A 19,821-nucleotide genomic window follows, 5' to 3' on the forward strand; every position below is an offset into this window, starting at 1 on the left:
GCTGCCACTCGTTCAGGTAAATCGATTAAACGCGCGTATACGCACGCGAATTATGTGAGACGCATAATCGGCAAGATCGGTCCAAGATGTTGGGTGATGTGACGCAAAATATGAGGGACGTCTACAATGTACATTTGGATTGGACCCTTCTTAAGCTGGGGGTTAAGGGGGAGGACTGGAAATTGCATAACCGGCTATTGGACCGGCACGGCCGGCATACCGTTTGCGGTCTTATGACGTACCGCCGATATATATCGAGATACACTCGCTACATCTCATGATCTGTGAATTCTTCATGAAAGGATCGGCAATTTCTCGCATTACCGGTGCGTATTACAATTCCGACGTTGTTACGAGGATGCTTTTCTCAATGATACTTGACACGATGATAGGTTCCAACCATCGGCAATTGTTATCAAGAATATTTAGCACACTTTGTGTCTTGCTGTGTTTTTTTTTTTTTTTTAATACTTAATGAGTAAAATAAAATACAACTTAAATAATTTGAAATGGTAATTTTGTACGGTTGAGTGTAGAATTTGGTGCAATTACGTTTTAACAGTACGACTAAAATGTGTCAATTAACAATATGTGTAAATGTAAAAGACGGCAAGAATATAATCAAGGAGATGTCGCTATGATACTTTTTACATTGACCGTAAATAATTATTTACGACAAATTTTAATCAATTTATTATGGTTCATTAATGAACGAGAGTTTGTTTACTTTTTTACATTGAATGAATTATATTCGATTTTCCTCGCAGAGAAAAAAGATAAATTATAAAATTACGAAACTATACGTAATCGATCATCAATCGAGATATTTATCCACATCATTAATATTTCAAGCGATTTTTACGATGTTTCGAAACTAATTTGCGCGCACAGTGTAAAGTTTTATTTCAATGTTATTCATATTAGCTTTTTGTTCTTCGAAAAGTGATAATCTATAACGATTTTGCTTTTTTTATACTCGCTTACATAAACGACAATTGGACATCCCACTGAGTTTGCATAACGTAAACATGCCGTACTTGTGAATCAATTACACCATTAGCTTACGAATCTAAGTTTGCGCGTCATTAAAACATAAGAAGCCTTACTATCAAAGGAAATTTTGCTGAAGGCTATGCTGACCCACATTGCGCTAATGCATAAATATCGCCAGCATTTTTTACGTATTACGTAAAAATAAATAACAATATTAATTGGGCTCCCGAAATATGAACTAAACAATATAAATTTTTAAATGGGCAAATAAAAGTAAAATCCACGCGATATAATTCGTACGCTATATTTCAACATTTATATTTCCATTCTTATATAAGTATTATAATTTTACAGTATCGCGCGCGCGGATGTTTTGACTCTCTTTAAGTCATTTTCAACAATGTCCACAACTTACAAAAGTCCATTTACAGTCATCAGTGTATCCATAATTTCAGTTCACATGTGCAGTGGATAAAGCCCTTTTTATTATCAAATTAAATAATTATGTAAATGTTTATTCATTCTTCAGCTAAATGAACGCTCGTGCCGCTGCGGTAATATATAGTACAATGACAAAAATAAACAGCCGTTACAAGACTTGCAAATAATCTTTGTAACGGCTGTTTGATTTTGTCATTACGTTACATTTATTATATGTTCTTTGTACTATTTGTGATATTCACAATCGGTTATAACTACAGTGACGTTTACTTAGCTGAAGAACGAATGAACGTTTGTATTTTTCATTTGGTAATAAAAGATGGATTGAAAGTTATTTGCGAATATACTGAAATAAATGGATTTTTATAAGTGTGGACGTTGTTGAAGATAACTTGAAGGAAATCAAAACGTCGGATAATGTCAAATTTTAATATGTAAAGATGTATCGTGTAAATCATCTTTTGCATCTTCATTACGTGAAAATATAAATATATATGTATTGTTTAATAAATGGAATAGTTGTATGTGATTATATATAAAACGAAAAGAATTTTTCGATGGACCCAACAATAATTATATTTTAAACAGAATTGATTTCTACATAATTTGATGTTGATCCATATATCATTTCATATCGATCGATCGTTTTTATTGTAATGTCTTCAAATGTCTTGCAACAAATTCTGCAATAAAGAATTGTACTTTATTAACAATACCAAGAATTTAGATAATTTAATAAGGATAAGGATTAGCTTAAAATCTAGCTAAACTCCGACGTAAACTATCGCAAACAATGAGCCAAGCCTCGAAAAGTTCAAGTTATAGAATTTTCGCTAATAACGTGTATTAACTTTGAATTGGTTAAATTGCTCGCGCAATTCTTGATTATGCATAATATTTTGTCGATATTCATCAATCTGAAACCGGTGATAATGAACAAGCAGACTATGTCGCGTGTCTATGGCTGTGTTCCAAATTTACTGTCAGCGCTGAAAATCTATAGTTTATATACGTTACGTGCGTTATATTAGATTTTCAGTAAAATTGACTGACAGTCAATTTTGGAACACAGCCTTTGTTAATATCACATAACTTTTATCATAAGTTTTTATATTATTGCGTATCCACAAGTGATTTAACATTTCCCTAAAATGTTACGTATTGATTTCTGACAAAATTAAATTATCGATTTATACGTCACAATGAAATCATGAATTATTTGTTTCCAAAATTAATTACAAGATAATTAGACTTTTGTTCTTGAGGTCGGCGTTTATAAGAAGAATCAAAAATTCACACGCCATTTACATATTTAACCTTTTGGTGATTAGTTTCAGCATGGAGTGCCCCGAAGCGGTAGAACAAGGCCGGAATTTTCGCTTACTCGCTGAAGAGGAACTATCCAAGCTCTTAGATTTTCTCACGGGATACTTGCCTAATTCGTTGAAGGTACTATATTATTCTACATACTATATTATTCTGCATGATCTTTAGTTTATAATAAATAATATATTCTTCTTTGTTCACGATTCAATTTTGATTCTTTAATAAACAAGCATACACTCTTAACTTTGTATCACGTAGTATCTCTAAATTTGAGATACTTTTTAAATGAAAATGACATTCCAAATTATATACTAATAGGAGGTATTTTTTTCTAATAAGAAATATTTTTCTCGATATATATTCGCTCAAAATTCACGAAGTAATAATGAATTAGTTCACACTCGTTTAACAATAATTGTATATCTCTTAATACTTTTATTACGGTATTTAGCGGTCTTTGAATATCTTTGGATTCTGGAATTATACTGGAATTTTATGTATTTCGGAAAACTCGTGAAATTCCAGGGCTGGCCTGGAATTTATTATTCTTTCATTTTAAAGAGTGTGAAAAAAGAAAAAATAAGAAGAAGAAAAATTGTGTTTGGATATTACACAGTGGCGGACAAAAGAAAGTTTAAAATTGGTATCCGTATATATCAGTATTGATAACTTTAGTACTAGATTGTTTATTGTAGTGTCGGTGGTGGTCCGTCACTGTACTTTATGCTTTTTATGCATTGTTTATTAATATAATCTATTTTATTCATAATTTGCGGCGGATAAAAGTAAGTTTTAAACACACGTGTTTTTTAAATTATAATAGACTACTAAAAATTTGTTGATTTTTTTCTTTTTATACATGTTTCTACATATTGTTTCTTCTTATCTGTTCATTTCTAATCTTTATTTTATATATGAATAGAAGTTTGATAATAAAAAATCCGTTGATGTTAGACAGATGATAGGGATAGAAGGAATGGTCTAAAAGATTCAAAGAAATTCTAATAGGATACGCCATGACCAAAGAAAATTTGTGACAAATACGATAAATTTGGCACTGTAAATGATTTCGTAAAATGTATTAACAGACAAGAAAAACAACAAAATGACAGAATGGTAATTCAAGCAGTAAAATAAAATTCCGCTATATCAGCTTGAGTTGTCGAAGAAAATTTAATTTTGACACTATTAGTGCTATTTGTGTCATTCTATTTTCATCGTTTATTAGACATAAAACAAGAATAGATGATACAAATAGCGCTGATAACGCATTTCTCGAATACAGCCTAAAGATGTAAGTAAATAACCAATACTGATATACACGGGTACCAATTTTAAGCTATCTTTTATCCGCCACTGTGTGTAAGTCCTCCCTTAAAGATGCAATAAGTTACCAATAGAAAACTCGAATTTAATGTTAAAATAAAAATTATTTATTTACAAAAAAAGAATGTTTGTTATAATTTTCTCTAAAGTACTCTTCAAGCCATTTAATTTTCAATCTGGACATTTTTTCTGTTTAATAGTTTTGACGGTATTTGCTTCGAAAAGAAAATAAATTTTTTTAAAGAGTTATTTCACTTCCTTGGAATAAAATTCTGTATAAACAAAAATAGTTTTGTATTATAAATGAACTACTCTTCTTGCACAAAAAGTTTCAAAAGTTTTTGAACTTTTTAGTTTTCTAACCTCTTTTATTAATCCAATATGACTAAAGTTGTCAACATCGTGATAATATTTACTTGATATAAAAGCTTAATTTGCAATCTGTACTTACGAAATTGTAGTCCACAAACTAATAGTTTACATGAACAACATCGAATTCTTAGATTAGACTTAAAAAAAAAATCATTACAAAATTATTATACAAAAATTTATGTATGCGTGCGATATTGTAATAATATGTAATGTAATGATGTATCAATGACATATATATGTATAAGTTTTATTGAGTCGATAAGACAGGTGATTTTAAGATTATAAATTGAACGATCTTTGATTAATTTTTCTTAAATCTATATCGTTAATCAAATAATCTTTAATTAAACTTTTTTATCTCACTTTAAATCAATTATTAATCGGAAAGATTTTCATATCAATTTATCAATAGAAAAAATTTAAATCAATTTTTTATATTAATTGTTAACTAGATATAAAAATTAATTTAAAGAGAAATTAAAAAATTACTTGCAACCCTAGTGTTAAGTACAGTTTTAAGATATTATAAATGATTATATTAGCATTTTAAGACATTACTTAAGATGGTCTTAAAATAAGAACGGTCTATGAATATCCGCCATAGACATTAGGGATGTTCATCGTTATTCAATAATATCGAATATTTGATATTTTTTGCTGCTTAATATAAAAATATCAAGTAAAAAATTATGAATAAAATATCGATTAGATATTTTTTAACTATTTATATTCACTTTCCATTTTTATATGAATACTTTTAATTTTCAAAACTTTTTTCTTCGAAGGCTTATCTAGTCGAAACGTATATAACTGTACTGTACATAAAAATCTTTCAATCAAAAGTCTTACATAAAAGTCGCTATATTGTTGAGATTGCATAATATTTGGTTCTCCATTTATCATTTATTTATATGTAATTGAGACTAAGCAAACAAAACCTCCCCTATATTAAACATTAAAAGTGGTTTTTGTTTATAAGCTTTATTATATAAAAAAATTGGAATATCGTTGTTTTGTTAGTCTTCGATTTATAATTCATTCAGAATGAATATAAATAATATTTAAATATCTGAATATGTATGCACGGCAATATTTTTACTCAATATTGACATGTTTAATGATGACCCCTTTATCTTCTCATGTGGAGCATAGGACGTCTATAGGCCTCTTCCACTTTTATCCGAGGCCTATATTCGTTTCTCGAATCAAATTGTTTTCGGATTTGCGGGTGATTGATCCACAGGATCCTACCTCAGATATTAGACACTATCTACTGACATACATATATATAGGACCTACAATTTAACGCCGAATTCGAACGGCGCTGATGATCATAGATCTTTTGATCACCAGGTGGAGCCATTTTTGGCTCATTTGTGGGGGCTAACGTGTCTTGTTGCCCAACAATACGCCGTGCGTGTTTTACTGCAACGATGATTCGTCGATGGCGAAATGGAAAGGTAGGAAAATGCCTATTCGGCAGTGAAAGGTTAATCACTGAATCTGTCTCAAGCTTAAAGATTATTTAATACAAACTCAAATGATTACGAATGTGCTTACAAATTTATTGCCGTGTTTTGATAACAGTACGCTTTACGCGTGCAATACAATGGACGCTTGTCATGCTCTAACTAATTACATTCTTCTAGAGAGAAAACTTAAAACTGAAACTGAAAAAGAACAGACTTGAGCGCCGCAGCTAACGCCTGCAACGCTACAGTACTCCTCCCTCAGTGTTAACGTTATGGAAAGAATACTGATTACAATAACTAGAACGAAAATAACAAAGAGTATAACGTTAAACAAAATAAACAGTAATATATTCTTAATTAGTTGCTTAACTTAATATTGCTTGAATTAAATCTTAAAACTAATTGTCTTTCGCTTGGTTGCCGGGCCCGAGTAAGTCTTTGGTTCACATTGCACTGGTATGTTAGGTGAGGTACGGAAAAAAAAAGAAGAAATCGAAGCAAAAGATCTTCAGCACTGTGGAGACTCTGAGAGGCAACATTGAAATTGCGAAACCTATGTCGATAATGATAGGCGAAGGAGATCTGCAGACCAGCGATATGTTGTATCAAGCAGCTCTGCCAAACCATGCAGAATTTGCAGATCTCTCCCCTAAAAGTTTTTTATCAGCATTCATATAACGATGTGTTTGTCGATGTCTTAAAGGATAAACTTCAGACACGCACGGCAGCACATTGTTGGGCAACGAAACACGTTAGCCCCCACACATTAAACGCGAAAAAATCGGGCGCACGTGGGATTGAACTCGAGTCTACAGATCGCAAGTCAATCGCACTGAGCTGTAAGCCACTCGACGCCTCGACATGTTCAATAGATAAATCTAATTTGATATAAAAATCTTTTATGAAAATTTAAGCGTATATGTGTGTATGTATAAATCTTATTAAATCGGTAAAAAGCGATCCTACCGGTGTTCATTTTAGAATTCCCTTAAGAGGGGATCCTAAAGTGAAGTCTGAACTTCGATGAGATCGCCGTTTTACCGATAAAATGCGACACATCGACATATCTTTATACATATACTATTATATCAGTGTCTCACGCACACACACATATATATATATATACAGGGTGTTCATTTAAAAACTTTCCAGCTGATTATCTCGAAAACTAAATTCAGTAGACAAAAATGTTTCAAATAAAAATGGAACTGTGTCCAGAGGGACACGTTTTAGTCACGTTGTTTTTTTTCTAAGTGGAGGCGCTAAAAAGATATGAAGGTCACCTCCACTGTTTTAAATGGAATTATGTAATTTTTTTTAGATAACGTGATTCCTCTAATTATTTTACATATGAAAGTATTAAGGTAGAGGTACCAAAAAACCAATAGTTTTCGAAATATTTTACACTTTATTTTGGTACATATTGACACAAAATGTTAAAATAACTCGTAAACTATTGATTTTTTGATATCTCTACCTTAATACTTTTATATGCAAAATAATTAGAGGAATCACGTTATCTAAATCACACAATTCCATTTAAAAAAGTGGAGGTGATCTTCATATCTTTTTAGCGCCTCCACTTAGAAAAAAAACAACGTGACTAAAACGTGTATCCCTCGACACCGTTCCATTTTTATTTGAAATATTTTTTCTACTGGATTTAGTTTTCGAGATAATCAGCTGGAAGTTTTCAAATGAACACCCTGTATATATATATAAATATACATATATATAAATGTTCGTAGAGAACAATAGCATTTTAATTAGACGTCTAATGCTGAATTTCTTCACTTTCACTTTCAAATAAATTGCGGATAACTTTATCTAAGAGATATCTCCATTGTATTCTGAGAGATATTTCCTGGATAAAGTTATTCAAAGGTGAGAAAATTTTAGACGTAAGTTTAATTCTAAAAATTCCACGTTGTTTGTTCATGTAAGCGGTGATCTCCATCTAGAAGAAAAACAACAAAATACGTACTTTTCGCAACTGTTCCACTTTTATCTAAAATATATTTTTTCGTATCATTAATAATTTCAAAGAAAATTGTATTGATTAAAACAAACTACTCTGTATAATGATTCCAATTGTTTCTTGTACCGATTGTTGACAATATTTTTAATTTTCGGCTATTTAACGTAATGTTAAATGTTATATAGATAACCAATTTACTAAATAAATCTGTGCTTTTTATTTTAGAGCAACAAGAATTATAACTAACGACGTGTTTCTATTTCAAGGAAAAACTTAATATTTAAATATTAGTTTAACTTTCATTCTATTAAACCGTGAAAGCGAATCTTATAAAGTTTATAGCAAGCTAATAAGAAAACATATTTATGCATATTTATTTAATTATTAAATAAATATGCAGATTAAAAAAATTGAATCCTCTTGTCGAAAATAATGGCTTATACAGCTTATATTTTATTTGGCCAAAATTACGCACGGTGAAGTCTATATTTAATTTTTCCTTTTTGCTGCAACTGGCAGACTCACGAGAGTGCCAACTCGATAGGCTTTATACACTCCCGTTGTTAGGAGGATCAACGTTATGACACGCGATCATGCTACCTTAATCGAAAAACCGTCGTGTAAGATGTGCTGGAATCAAGGCCAGGGTCGCTGCTCGCACACGTGGTTGTCGTCACCGTCGTATTATTTGCAAGTCGCCGCAGTGCCGATCTCGTGACCTCGCTCGCGACTACTACGGCATCCGCGATTTTCTATATTATAAAGCATCACGGAATCTTCTCTTCCGATACTACTCCAAGAGGAAAGCTCTCTAACGCTGTCAGTGTTAATAATTGTCGACACAATCAAAAAACAGCATTCCCGACAGCGGCCTTAATGTTATCATCAAAATTGAAATCATATTTGGCCGGCATAAAAGCCGTGGGCATCACGTGCCACGAGGAAGACGATGAGTTCTCATATTATTAATTTATTGATTCGACCATATAAATGGTCGCGCGCTAAAATTCTAGATATTTTCGTCCCGTGGATAGAATAGTATGTTTGTTTTTAACGTCAAAGGTCGTATATATATACGCCTTTCAATCATATAAGAATACAGCCGCGCTCGGCTACAAATAGAGTAGTGCGTTCCGAATTACGCACAAAGCGCGCATATGATGCATCATTTGCTCTTGTTTTGTTCTCCGAAGAACAAAGGATAAAGTGGTACCTCATGCGCTTCATGCGTTAATTCGGAACGCACCCATTGTTCCGTCTGTCTCGTGGCTTTTCCACCCGCCCGCGCCGCGCACGCTTTCTCTCCGTTCTCGCGGATTAGACCGAATCAGTCAGCGGGAATCAATCGCAATTTGCCAGGCAAATTATTTATAGAAAAACAAGCGAGGAAATGTACGTAGGTGGACAGAAACGATCGAGATTTCAATACTTGAAAGGGAAATATAAAAGAGAGGAGGGTCGAAGGAAACGCGTACCGCGATCGGTATCGCAGGCGGACATTGTGTATTATCGCGACGATCAACCATCAAGCAAACTTTGACGATACGTCGCATGCAAAGTGCATCGATTTCACTCATACGTGCGGTGACGAAAAAGGCAACGGCATTACGTGTGTGCGTCAGGATACTCGACCTTGACCCTTGAATGCTGTGTAACGTAGAAACTAGTGTCTGCGGTTTATTCCGGGATAAACTGTAGGGCCTGCGCACAATCATTTTCGTGTTGGCTCAATCCTTAGAACATATATAAATCAAAGAGGAATTGAGCGTTGAACTGAAGGCACGAAGGCAACATCTGTGCGCGAGAGAGAAAGCTGTAACATCCCAAATGTTCGCAATGCGCATATGCAACATCGGCCCCACTCAGCCGGCTCAGCTCGTTAGTCTCTATAATTAACGATAACAATGTGTGAGAAACATTAAAATAATTGTACAACTCACACCGCCGACGGTATTAACGCATGCGCATTACAAACGTTTAGAATGTTGTAACTTTCTCCTCTCGTATAAATGTTAGCGTCACGACGTTTGGTACATGGATGGCATAGGCAATTTCGTTTCCATGTACATACATATATACCTATATGTTCTAAGGCTCAGTCTAATGGGATAGTGCATCACACGGTGCTGTTGATTCTTCCGGAATCGCTTTCTCGTGGCTCTCAAAGCGATGCGGTCTCGACAAATCCGATACACATCGAAAGTGCACAATCGTCGCCGCTCACGTTTCAACGACGGCACGCGAGATTCGTAAAGCGGCACGTGTACCCGAAAGTTCCATCCGCTTTAACGATTCTGAAGGAACGTACGGGAATCAAGTTGCCACTGCGAAAATTGCGGTGCGAGAAAAACGATATGTCGATGAAATGGAAATTTAGGCAATGTTCTAATTGTAAGTTGAAATATATCAACGTAAAAAAGAGTCGGAGTATTTGTTTGTAATCATTCAGAGAACGTAACACATGAAAATACAATTCCTATACTAATACAAAATTAATTAATAACATGGAATATGGAAGGATATAATTATTTCACTAATTATTATCAGTTTTGAACCTGGCTTTGAAATACGAGTCAGCTTGTACGTATCTATCTTTTTCGTCATCTACTCATAGAATATATATGAAATAATAATCTCGTGGCGTGCAGTGTTGTAACAGATACTTTTTGAAAGATATCCATAGGTATATAAGACAAATGGAAAAATACTTGATTAGAGGGATATATTTTTAAAAATTACGTCAGCACAGATACAGGTTGAACAAATCATTTTTGAAAAGTATCGCGTAATTGTAATGAATTATTTTTTAAAAGTAATTTTCCCAACTCTGACGTTATGAAAAATTGTAACGTCATTACTAAATTATTGTTTAAAAAAATGCATATTCCAACTATATACGTATGTTGTTAACATTAAAGGCAGTAGCTATTTATCGATTATTCAACAATTTTTTACAAAATCGCAAAATTACAAATGTTCAAATAATTTAATGTTTTCCTGTTTTTAAATTATGATGCCCTCAGGCGCCTTTGGCATTTCGATATCTTAGGGCTCAAGCCTTAAAAAAGATTATAGGTTAACTGAATACATATACAAAAAATACCCAAGTACAGACAAAAGTATCTCCGTCTATAAGGACTTAGGTGGTGCACCTATAGGTATTGCTAAATACTTATATACAGGGTGTCCGAAAAAAGTCGGGACCCCTGAATATTTAGGAAAAAATATATTTTACAGGAAAGTGTTTCAGACAAAAGTTGTAGGATTTAAAAAGATCAGTAAATATAGATCTTATTAAACCCTACAACTTTTGTCTGAAACACTTTCTTGTAAAATTTATTTTTTTCGAGATTGGGACCTGTTTTAGACACCCTGTATATCTAATATGTTACAACACTGATGGCATATTTATTATATCGTCACTCCTTGCAGTTTTATTTATAGTTCTCGAAATGATTTATTATAAATATAAGTTTACTTACAGAATACGCGTACTATACCTACATGCAATATGATCGCATCATATCTCATGCTACTGACTAGTATTTAATCAAAATTTTATGGATTTCTACGATATTTTCTCTTTAGACAATTACAATTTTTAAATATTTCAAATACACACTGTTTTTATAATAATTATAATTATTAAATTACCAGTATGATAAATATTGTATTTTTAAGGAAGAAAATATGTTCGTAAAACTAGTTTCACACACAAATCCTTATAATCCGTATAAAAATAAGGCGGTTTAATTATCTAATGACGTCATCTTGATAATTTGGAAAGTCAAAAGTATAGCTGTCGTGTAAAAGTGCAATTACTTTTATCGATCCCTCAAACTATTAGCCTGACTACTTGCGCTCTATTATGCTATTCTTAAATGAGATTTATACATGGTTCGTTTCGCTCGTTATTTTTGTCCAGTATATCCAGTTAAGGAACTCTTCAATACGACGTAAATACACAATTAGCGTTTAGTGTTTGTTTTGAACATATAAGTACCTACTGCCTAATTCAATTCATATATTTATAATATTGATATGAACAATCGTAATTTCTGATATAAAAATATTTCTCTTATAAGATGAGATTTTTTTATACACGTTAGGAATGATAAAGAACTATATACATAAGAATATCTCAAAAGTAGCATTGAATAGTTATCTTAAAGTTCAACGGCCTGAACAGAGCACTGCCTTTGACTATTCTCTTTTATAACTCTTTCTCTCTCTCTCTCTTCTCTCGGTGTTTTAATTTTTCCTCGAAAATATATCTACGTATATATTTCTTTTCAGGCGGCAGCTTTATTAAAGCTGACGCACACGAATATAAATAAACTCTTCTATAATATTTTGTAAATGTAAATGTCGCTTTCAATTCCATGTTTCATAAAGAATATTTAACTCCTTTTTGTAACACTCTTTTCAACTATATAACTATTTATTTAATTAAAAACTGTTTTATTAATATTATAAATTTCTTGCAGTTTCAACAAACCGTATTAACTTACATACGAGACAGAGTTTGGGAATTCCATTTCTACGTGGCTAACAATTGGCCTGAGGACGCAATCTGCTTACATTTTCCCGGAATGACACTATCTGTAAGTATAAATTAAGTTTCTGCTCTGATTTAAGAGAGAAGGAAGTTTATCTGACGCAATTAAACAAAAGTTTTGATTTTTAATGATATTTTTTATTATTTGAGATAACATTTACTCATACTTTCCCATTACTTTCTAGTCAATTAGATTTTTGTAAATATACTTTAAAAGGTTGTCCAACTTTAAAATTCCTTGAATTTATCTTATTTATTTCGAGAAAGTGTGAGATTTCTATTATTATTTACATATGACCTACATCTTTTTACGAGATATATGTACGAGTAAATAATTAAACAAAACTAAGGTTGAACTCTCTCACGTTGGGAAACGTAATTCGATTATTATGACGAATTGTTAATTTGAGCAATGTCGCAAAAATTAAAAGAACGCTTAATATTAAAAGAATGGTCTTGCTACGAAGGACTGAGGACTCATTATTGTGTGCTTCCATACTCGCCATTTCTCAGTACAGGAAGAGTGCAAGAGTGTTGGCCCACATCCTATATGCTTGGCTGTCTGCCAAATATTCGCCTTTATCTTTGCTTTGTCGTCGCTGAAGCGCGTGGCTTGCTTAATACCACAGCTTCCAGCTTCCAAGATGATTTTATCGATGCTTTTTAGTTAATCACCACCTCCGCAGCATAAATTCATTGATTATTACTTATTAATTTCGTGTACATAAAGCATTCTCTCACAAATTTTAAGCGCGCCAAGAACCGCGTTGCATCCTTTGACATTTAGCACCCGCCGCATTGATCCGCATTTGTACTGCGGGTTTAGCGTTAAATGAGTATGTACATAAACATGGATTGAAATTTCAACGTTCATGAACTTGGCATCCGATTTTTAAAAATCTAAGTTTTCAATAAAAAAAATTGTTAGTATCTTGCAGTTGAGTGTAGTAATATTGTTTTTGTACATCAATGTGTCAGCTCGTAAAGAAGGCATTCACTAATTTATATTCAAATATTGTTTTTGTTTGTAGTAAATATTAAGAAATATTTAATTTTGTAAAAGTGACATCCGATTTTTTGTTTATTTGAAAGTCGTGTGACAATTATTTTTTCGAAATTTAATATTTTTAAATATATAGAACGAACATAAACAATCTTTATTATAATCAATACTACAAATAAAATACTGACATTTTTTAAATTGAAATCTTAGACATTTAAATCAATTTCGCAAAAGTGAGATTTTGGCTTTATTATATAAAACATTACGTATCACTGGCCTACATCAGAGCGTCTAATTTATTCCTTAAATTGTGACAGCAAACAGTAAATAGATGATAAAGATTTTACTATCGCCCAGATCGTTCGCTCATAATTTCTGTATCATAGAAATGTGTGCTAATCGTATCTTCTGTCATGCTTTCAGCCACACGGTTTGGTGTACGAGAGCGTCGGTATCTTCTGTCCGAACGATCGACTGGATCTGCTTCGCCTTCTCCGAGAGGAGGACATTTTGATAGACTGGTCGAGACCTTTGTATATTAATTTCGTTCACTCCGACATTGCCGAAGAATTAACGCGTCTTTACGAAGGTACCGGCACCATCGAGACAGTGGTAGGCGATGTCTGTGCGTGCGAATACTTTGAGCAGGAAGAGGGAAGTCAACAACCGGACGAGGAGTCCAACTCTGACGTCCAAGTGCGGCCTCTTGAGGCCGAACATGCCGAGGGAATCCACGAATTGTATCCAGCTAATGATATGGAATGTCCCGAGGTTTTTCTTCGACTTATAAGGACTCTATCCGCGGCGGGAGTGTTCGTGAAGGATAGCTTGGCCGCTTGGATGGTTCAATCTTATTATGGGGCTATGTTCTCCATGCAGACCAAGCCGGAATATCGAAGAAAGGGTTATGGGACAAAGTTAGCAAGGTAGAAAAAAGTGTTCTATACAGTGTTTGCAACTAATAATAATGCTTAACCAGAGAGTCGAGAGAATAGTTGTATTGTTTCTATAAATGAAAAAACTTGATCTACTTATATTAATAAATATTATATTATATCGCGATATATCGTTACGCACACGCTGAAATTGTAATATATAACAATTTATGTATGTGAAATTTTTAGGTACCTGACAAAACGTGTAGCCGAGAAAGGGTATTATCCGTTTGTAGTTATACGTCCAGAAAATGAAGCTAGTCAAAGCTTGTACAAAAAGCTGGGTTTTAGACGACTTTATCAACTTGTTCGAATGATCTTTATGCCTTTCACGTGGCGAGAGAGTGAGAACAATGCAAATATTCTTAGGGATAACTTGGAAAACGCCGTGAAACAACTCACGATCGAGCAGAGAGTAATAACGACGTTGCACGATCAGAAGGAGAGCGAAGAAACGATACGAGATCCCACGGGAATTGCGGAAGGCGAGTCGATTGTCAACAAATCTGAGAGGGGGGAAGAAGTCGAGGAACAACTTCTTGACATCATTGAGGAACAGTCTGCAGACAGTTTATACGTGGGGAATAATGCGGACGATACAACAAATGAAAATGCGCCGGAAGTTGTGGAAATTAATGGATCTTGCGATTGCGAGACGGATGCTGGAGGTGGCGACGAATAAGTTTCTAGAAAACGTTTATGCGATAAACGACGGTCCATAAATTGGCGTTTTGTTTGCTCGAAGACACGCTCTTCGTCGTAGGACATTGATAAATGGCAAAGTATTTAAGAAAATTATAAACGGAAGTTTCATATACATACATGAGTGCCGAAAGTTCTTAGAAATGCTACGCAAGACTTGCTGTAACTTTCCTAACAGTTGTTTGAAATCTACTTAGTTCGATAGATATGAACGTCCATTTACAGATAATGATGATGCATGTGGCAACTTTACGAAACACAACATACACAGCGATACGGGATTTCAGTTATACTATATAATAACGATCATATATCGCTGCATTGATAGAAAAATGACACATTTCAACATTTCCAGCCACTTTTTGGTAGAGCAATTTTTTAATTGCATTTTAAGATCAACATTTTTTACATAGTCAGCTCTAAATGACCTCCGAGCGACCTTGATTTTAATTTTAATCCTCAAGAAGATTAAGGCCACTGACTTTTACCGTTCGTTGTTTGTTAAAAAGTTATTAACAAAATAATTTTTATGAATTGTACGCAATTTTGATATAGTACATACGTACATATGTGTTTTATGTATTCAATCTTAACATAAAAACACAAATTCGCTAATTTCAAATACATTATTTTTTTAGGCGTCTAAGGTAGGCTTCCACTACAATGCCTTACTGATGAATCCAGTAGTGGAAGTTGGAATGAAACGCCAAAATTATGTGATATTCTTTGCAATATATAAGAAATAATTATATAAAAGATCTAACTATTTACAGTATTTTTAAATTATTAGAGTTGTGCGTTTTAAGACCGACGATTGTTCGGCGCGCAATTTTGGGGGGACTACGTATATTAGTTAATAACGAATTTGTGGCTCCGTAGCCCTTTTTCCTATTATTATTATTTTTTTAGATATTTTTTTGTTTTTAAAGTAGAGAATTATTTTTTTTCTTAAGAAGAGAATTTCTGTTTTAAAGCAGAAAATTTATATTTTTAATATAAAAAATTTGTATTTTTAAAGTAAAGAATTTGTAAAATTCAAAAATTGAAATTTAAGGAGTTATTTACATTGTTCAACGTAACAGTAATTTAAGAATATTTTTATTGTTAAAGAATTTGTGTTTTTAGACAAAGATTTAATACATAAGATGTATATACTGTATGAGTCATATTTATAAGACTAAAATCAGTCCTTATACCTAAGGGATTCTAAGACGATTAGTCATCGACGATGAATCATCATAGTGTAAGTACGACTTACATACAGGTGATTTACGTGTCACTGACATATCATTACATAACTATTATAAATGCACACATACACATACTTTTTCATATAACATTTTAATTAGACGTCCAAGTCCAATTCCAAGAACTCCACGTTGTTTCTTCGTACAAACTACTAGTTTGTGGACTACTATTTAGTACTCCTAAATACAAATTACAGCTTTTATATAAAAAATATTGTCACGAAGTGACAGCATCTCTAGAGTGCTATATTAGACCAAATTATATGGTTTAGTCGGTAATACAGACGAAGATCCCCTCAGGGGATGCTGGAGTGACTAAATTATCATTACAGTCGTATAAAAATCTCCGAATTGACTGAATAGAGTTAAGTTCTTTTACGGAATTAAAGTAGGCGTAAAATTTGGAGATAGTGCAATGGACTTTGTACTGAAATTGGAAAAAAGTTAAAAACTTACTTTTTTAAAATTTTAATATAAAGTCTATTGTTCCACTTCCTATTTTTTTCGTCTACTTTGATTCGTCTACTTTGATAATTAATAAAAGATTTTTCTATTCCATTCAATCAATCGGAAATTTTTATACGACTTTAATGTAGATAATTTAATCCACCCCCTAAGAGATTATTGATTGCGTATTTGTAGTATTTTTCCATTCATTTCGTTTTCCTTATGTAATAAAATAAAAAAAAATCTTTGTCTCTCTATAATAAAAGAAAAACTTAAATGTGAAACTATAAATATACATAAAAAAACAAAATATATAAATTCCAATTTTCTTAGATTATTTCTTTACATATACAATATATAAAAATGAATTCAAGTATATATCAAAATAAGTGAGACCTTGACATTATGATTTTAAAGTTTACAAGAGAAATGAAAATACAATCTGAGTGTACATAACTTAGATTTCATGCGATGTATAAGATGTAACAAAGCAAGAAATGTACTTAATAGTTTACTTATAAATGTACGTAACGTTTTATTTAATGTATTTAATGTACGTAATGTTTTATTTGGAACTAAGAACCTGTTATCAACATCGATCAAATTCGGTCATCGCTCCAGCATCCCTTTAAGGGCTATATTTGTAATGTTGGAAAATCTGAAAAGCTATACTAGAAATAAATATAGTTGAAAAAATAGGCTGAAATATATGCATTTTGTACTAAAAAATTGCGTATAATTCATAAAAATTGTTTTGTTAATAACTTTCGATGAATAACGAGCGATGGGAGATGTCAATGATCTTCTTGAGGATTAAGATCAAAGTTAAAGTCAGTCATTTACGGTTAACTATGTAAAAAGAAAAGTTTACCTTAAAACTATGTCATGAATTTTCAAAATTCATAATAGAACATTGCAGCCTTAGTATAGTGTAAATTTCACTCTTTATCAAAAATATTAATATAAGCAAATTGTTACGCGATAGAAAGTGTCATTTTTTTACAAAAATAGATAATATTAATCTTTACAGCGGAGACGAGTTGTTCTCCTGCTTTCATTATCTCGAAAATGCCAATGTATCACTTTTCTATCGACGCAGTAAATACACACACATGAGAGAGGAGCTGCATTCTTCGAGCGATAGAAACGAAAGAAGAGTCAAAAATATATTCTATTTTAAGAGATTTCAACATTATGGCACCGCGTTCGTGCGAGGCTTCAATATTCACATACGCGGAATCAAAATTCCTCGTATGATTCCTCATATCAGACTCTTTCGAAAACGTCGTAAAAATCTCAGGTATTAAATAGCTACGTACGTTTTGGGTTGCCAATGTTATATCTCGTTAAAATCTTTATAAATCTTGTAACATTCTCTTATTATGTTGGTAAATATATGATTTGAAAGAAAAATCAATCGTCGATGTTATCAATGATTCGTTATATAAAAATGCGTTGTTGAGAAACGCATAATAAATTAAATAAAATTGATAGTTGACTATTTATGTCTATATATATATATATATTTGGTACATTTGTTGCATGTTTCTCGTCTACTTCGCTATTATTATTAATATACAAAATATACATTGTGCGGTGTACGACGATATTTAATTATTAGAAAATCTCGTATCAATATTTTTTACGTAGTTATCGAGTTTTAACTTGTAAATTTTATGTAAGTATTGATTTCTATAGCTACTTGAAATATGAATAGACAGACTTTGTTGTACGAGGGATTTAGACTTGACTCTATTTCATGAATTTATATATAAGTCTAAATCGTCACGAGCAATGGAAGGCTAATTTTCATCATACGCGAAGATTCAGAAGTCTGCGGAGTGTGACTCGAACTGTGATTATATAATTTTCATGTATAATGTAGAATCTCAAGAGAAAAAATATAATGAAGCCTCGTGCGATCTCGACACGCTTTCCTCAATATAATAAAAAGTAATTTGCTGTGTCGGTGCGAATACAAATTGTACGTGAGTCTTGACAGAAATTTGTCATGTTAAGATTGTTGATCTTTCATATTTCTCAATTATACATAAGTATGTGTTTGCATATGTTACTTGATTTATAGATTACAGATTATATCTCAAAATCACGTAATTTTGTTACAAGAAAAACGCTTTGCTTTGTGATTGCAGGAAATTGATGAATATAATTTTCTGTACAATTTATACACCGTCATAGCGATTATCTTAGCGTGAGAGTTAATAATAATGATAATATTAATGACAAAAATGGAGTATAATTAATATTATTATTAATAATAACGGTTATACATACATAAATACAAATACGCGCAAAAAAAAAAAAAGGAGTCCGATCGGATCGGCTCCGTTCCCGAGGAACCCCGAGATCTTAGATAGTCACTATTTGTATAATTTTTTCTACGTTTCATAGATGACTTATTAATAAATAAAAGACGGGTAACGTGTAAGACATTGGTTCCGAATGGGAATGAAGTCGGAACGACCGTATGACCCTTTCTAAGGCCCCCTCAAAATCCCTTATTTATTTTTAATTTTGATATTATAGCGGGGGCTAGCTGTGATATTTTACTCAATCCACTTACACCCACTGGTCGTGGTACCAAATAGTTTAGGCGAAGATCGGCCGTTGTATTAACGGCACATTAGAACTCGACGAACTCTGTTTATCCTTCGTACGTAGCGTTGTATCGAAATCGATTTCAATCAGATAGAGAGAGAGCTTATTATATTCGGTGTTTCGCGCGATACTCGCAATCAATCGATTCGATCGAAATCGTTGGTGGCGATCTGAATGTTAACGTGACATCTATTTTTGTAATTGTTCATTTAGTTCCTCTAACACCTCAGGATAAAAGTATTGTCAAATTATCAAACAGAACGAATAAGATGAATCAAACTAACATATAAATCTTATTAACGTTTTCAAAATTACCAATTTATCGAGGTAGACCACTCGTATTCTAATTTTTTTTCCCCGCAAATACAACACTTCATATAGAAAAATATCTAGAATTTGAGA

At 32.5% G+C, this 19,821-nt stretch overlaps 1 protein-coding gene across 1 annotated transcript; it reads left to right on the top strand.

Annotated features, from left to right (window-relative positions):
- Nucleotides 1-312: 312 nt before the first annotated feature.
- Nucleotides 313-15,168, top strand: LOC108778962 (uncharacterized). The gene is made up of 5 exons (XM_018546296.1): nucleotides 313-326; nucleotides 2,766-2,883; nucleotides 12,396-12,512; nucleotides 13,893-14,395; nucleotides 14,594-15,168. The coding sequence occupies exons 2-5, from the start codon at nucleotides 2,773-2,775 to the stop codon at nucleotides 15,084-15,086; spliced, it is 1,224 nt and encodes a 407-aa protein (XP_018401798.1). The 5' UTR covers nucleotides 313-326; nucleotides 2,766-2,772; the 3' UTR covers nucleotides 15,087-15,168.
- Nucleotides 15,169-19,821: the final 4,653 nt, after the last annotated feature.

This window comes from Cyphomyrmex costatus, unplaced genomic scaffold, assembly GCF_001594065.2.
Source record: "Cyphomyrmex costatus isolate MS0001 unplaced genomic scaffold, Ccosl1.0 scaffold120, whole genome shotgun sequence".
Lineage (NCBI taxonomy): Eukaryota > Metazoa > Arthropoda > Insecta > Hymenoptera > Formicidae > Cyphomyrmex > Cyphomyrmex costatus.

Excerpts from the sequence above, each read along its gene's own strand:
- LOC108778962 (XM_018546296.1), top strand. The coding sequence starts at position 2,773 with ATGGAGTGCCCCGAAGCGGTAGAACAAGGCCGGAATTTTCGCTTACTC. Across the intron at positions 2,884-12,395 it reads ACTTGCCTAATTCGTTGAAG|TTTCAACAAACCGTATTAAC; the intron begins GTACTATATTAT and ends AATTTCTTGCAG. Across the intron at positions 14,396-14,593 it reads TATGGGACAAAGTTAGCAAG|GTACCTGACAAAACGTGTAG; the intron begins GTAGAAAAAAGT and ends TGAAATTTTTAG.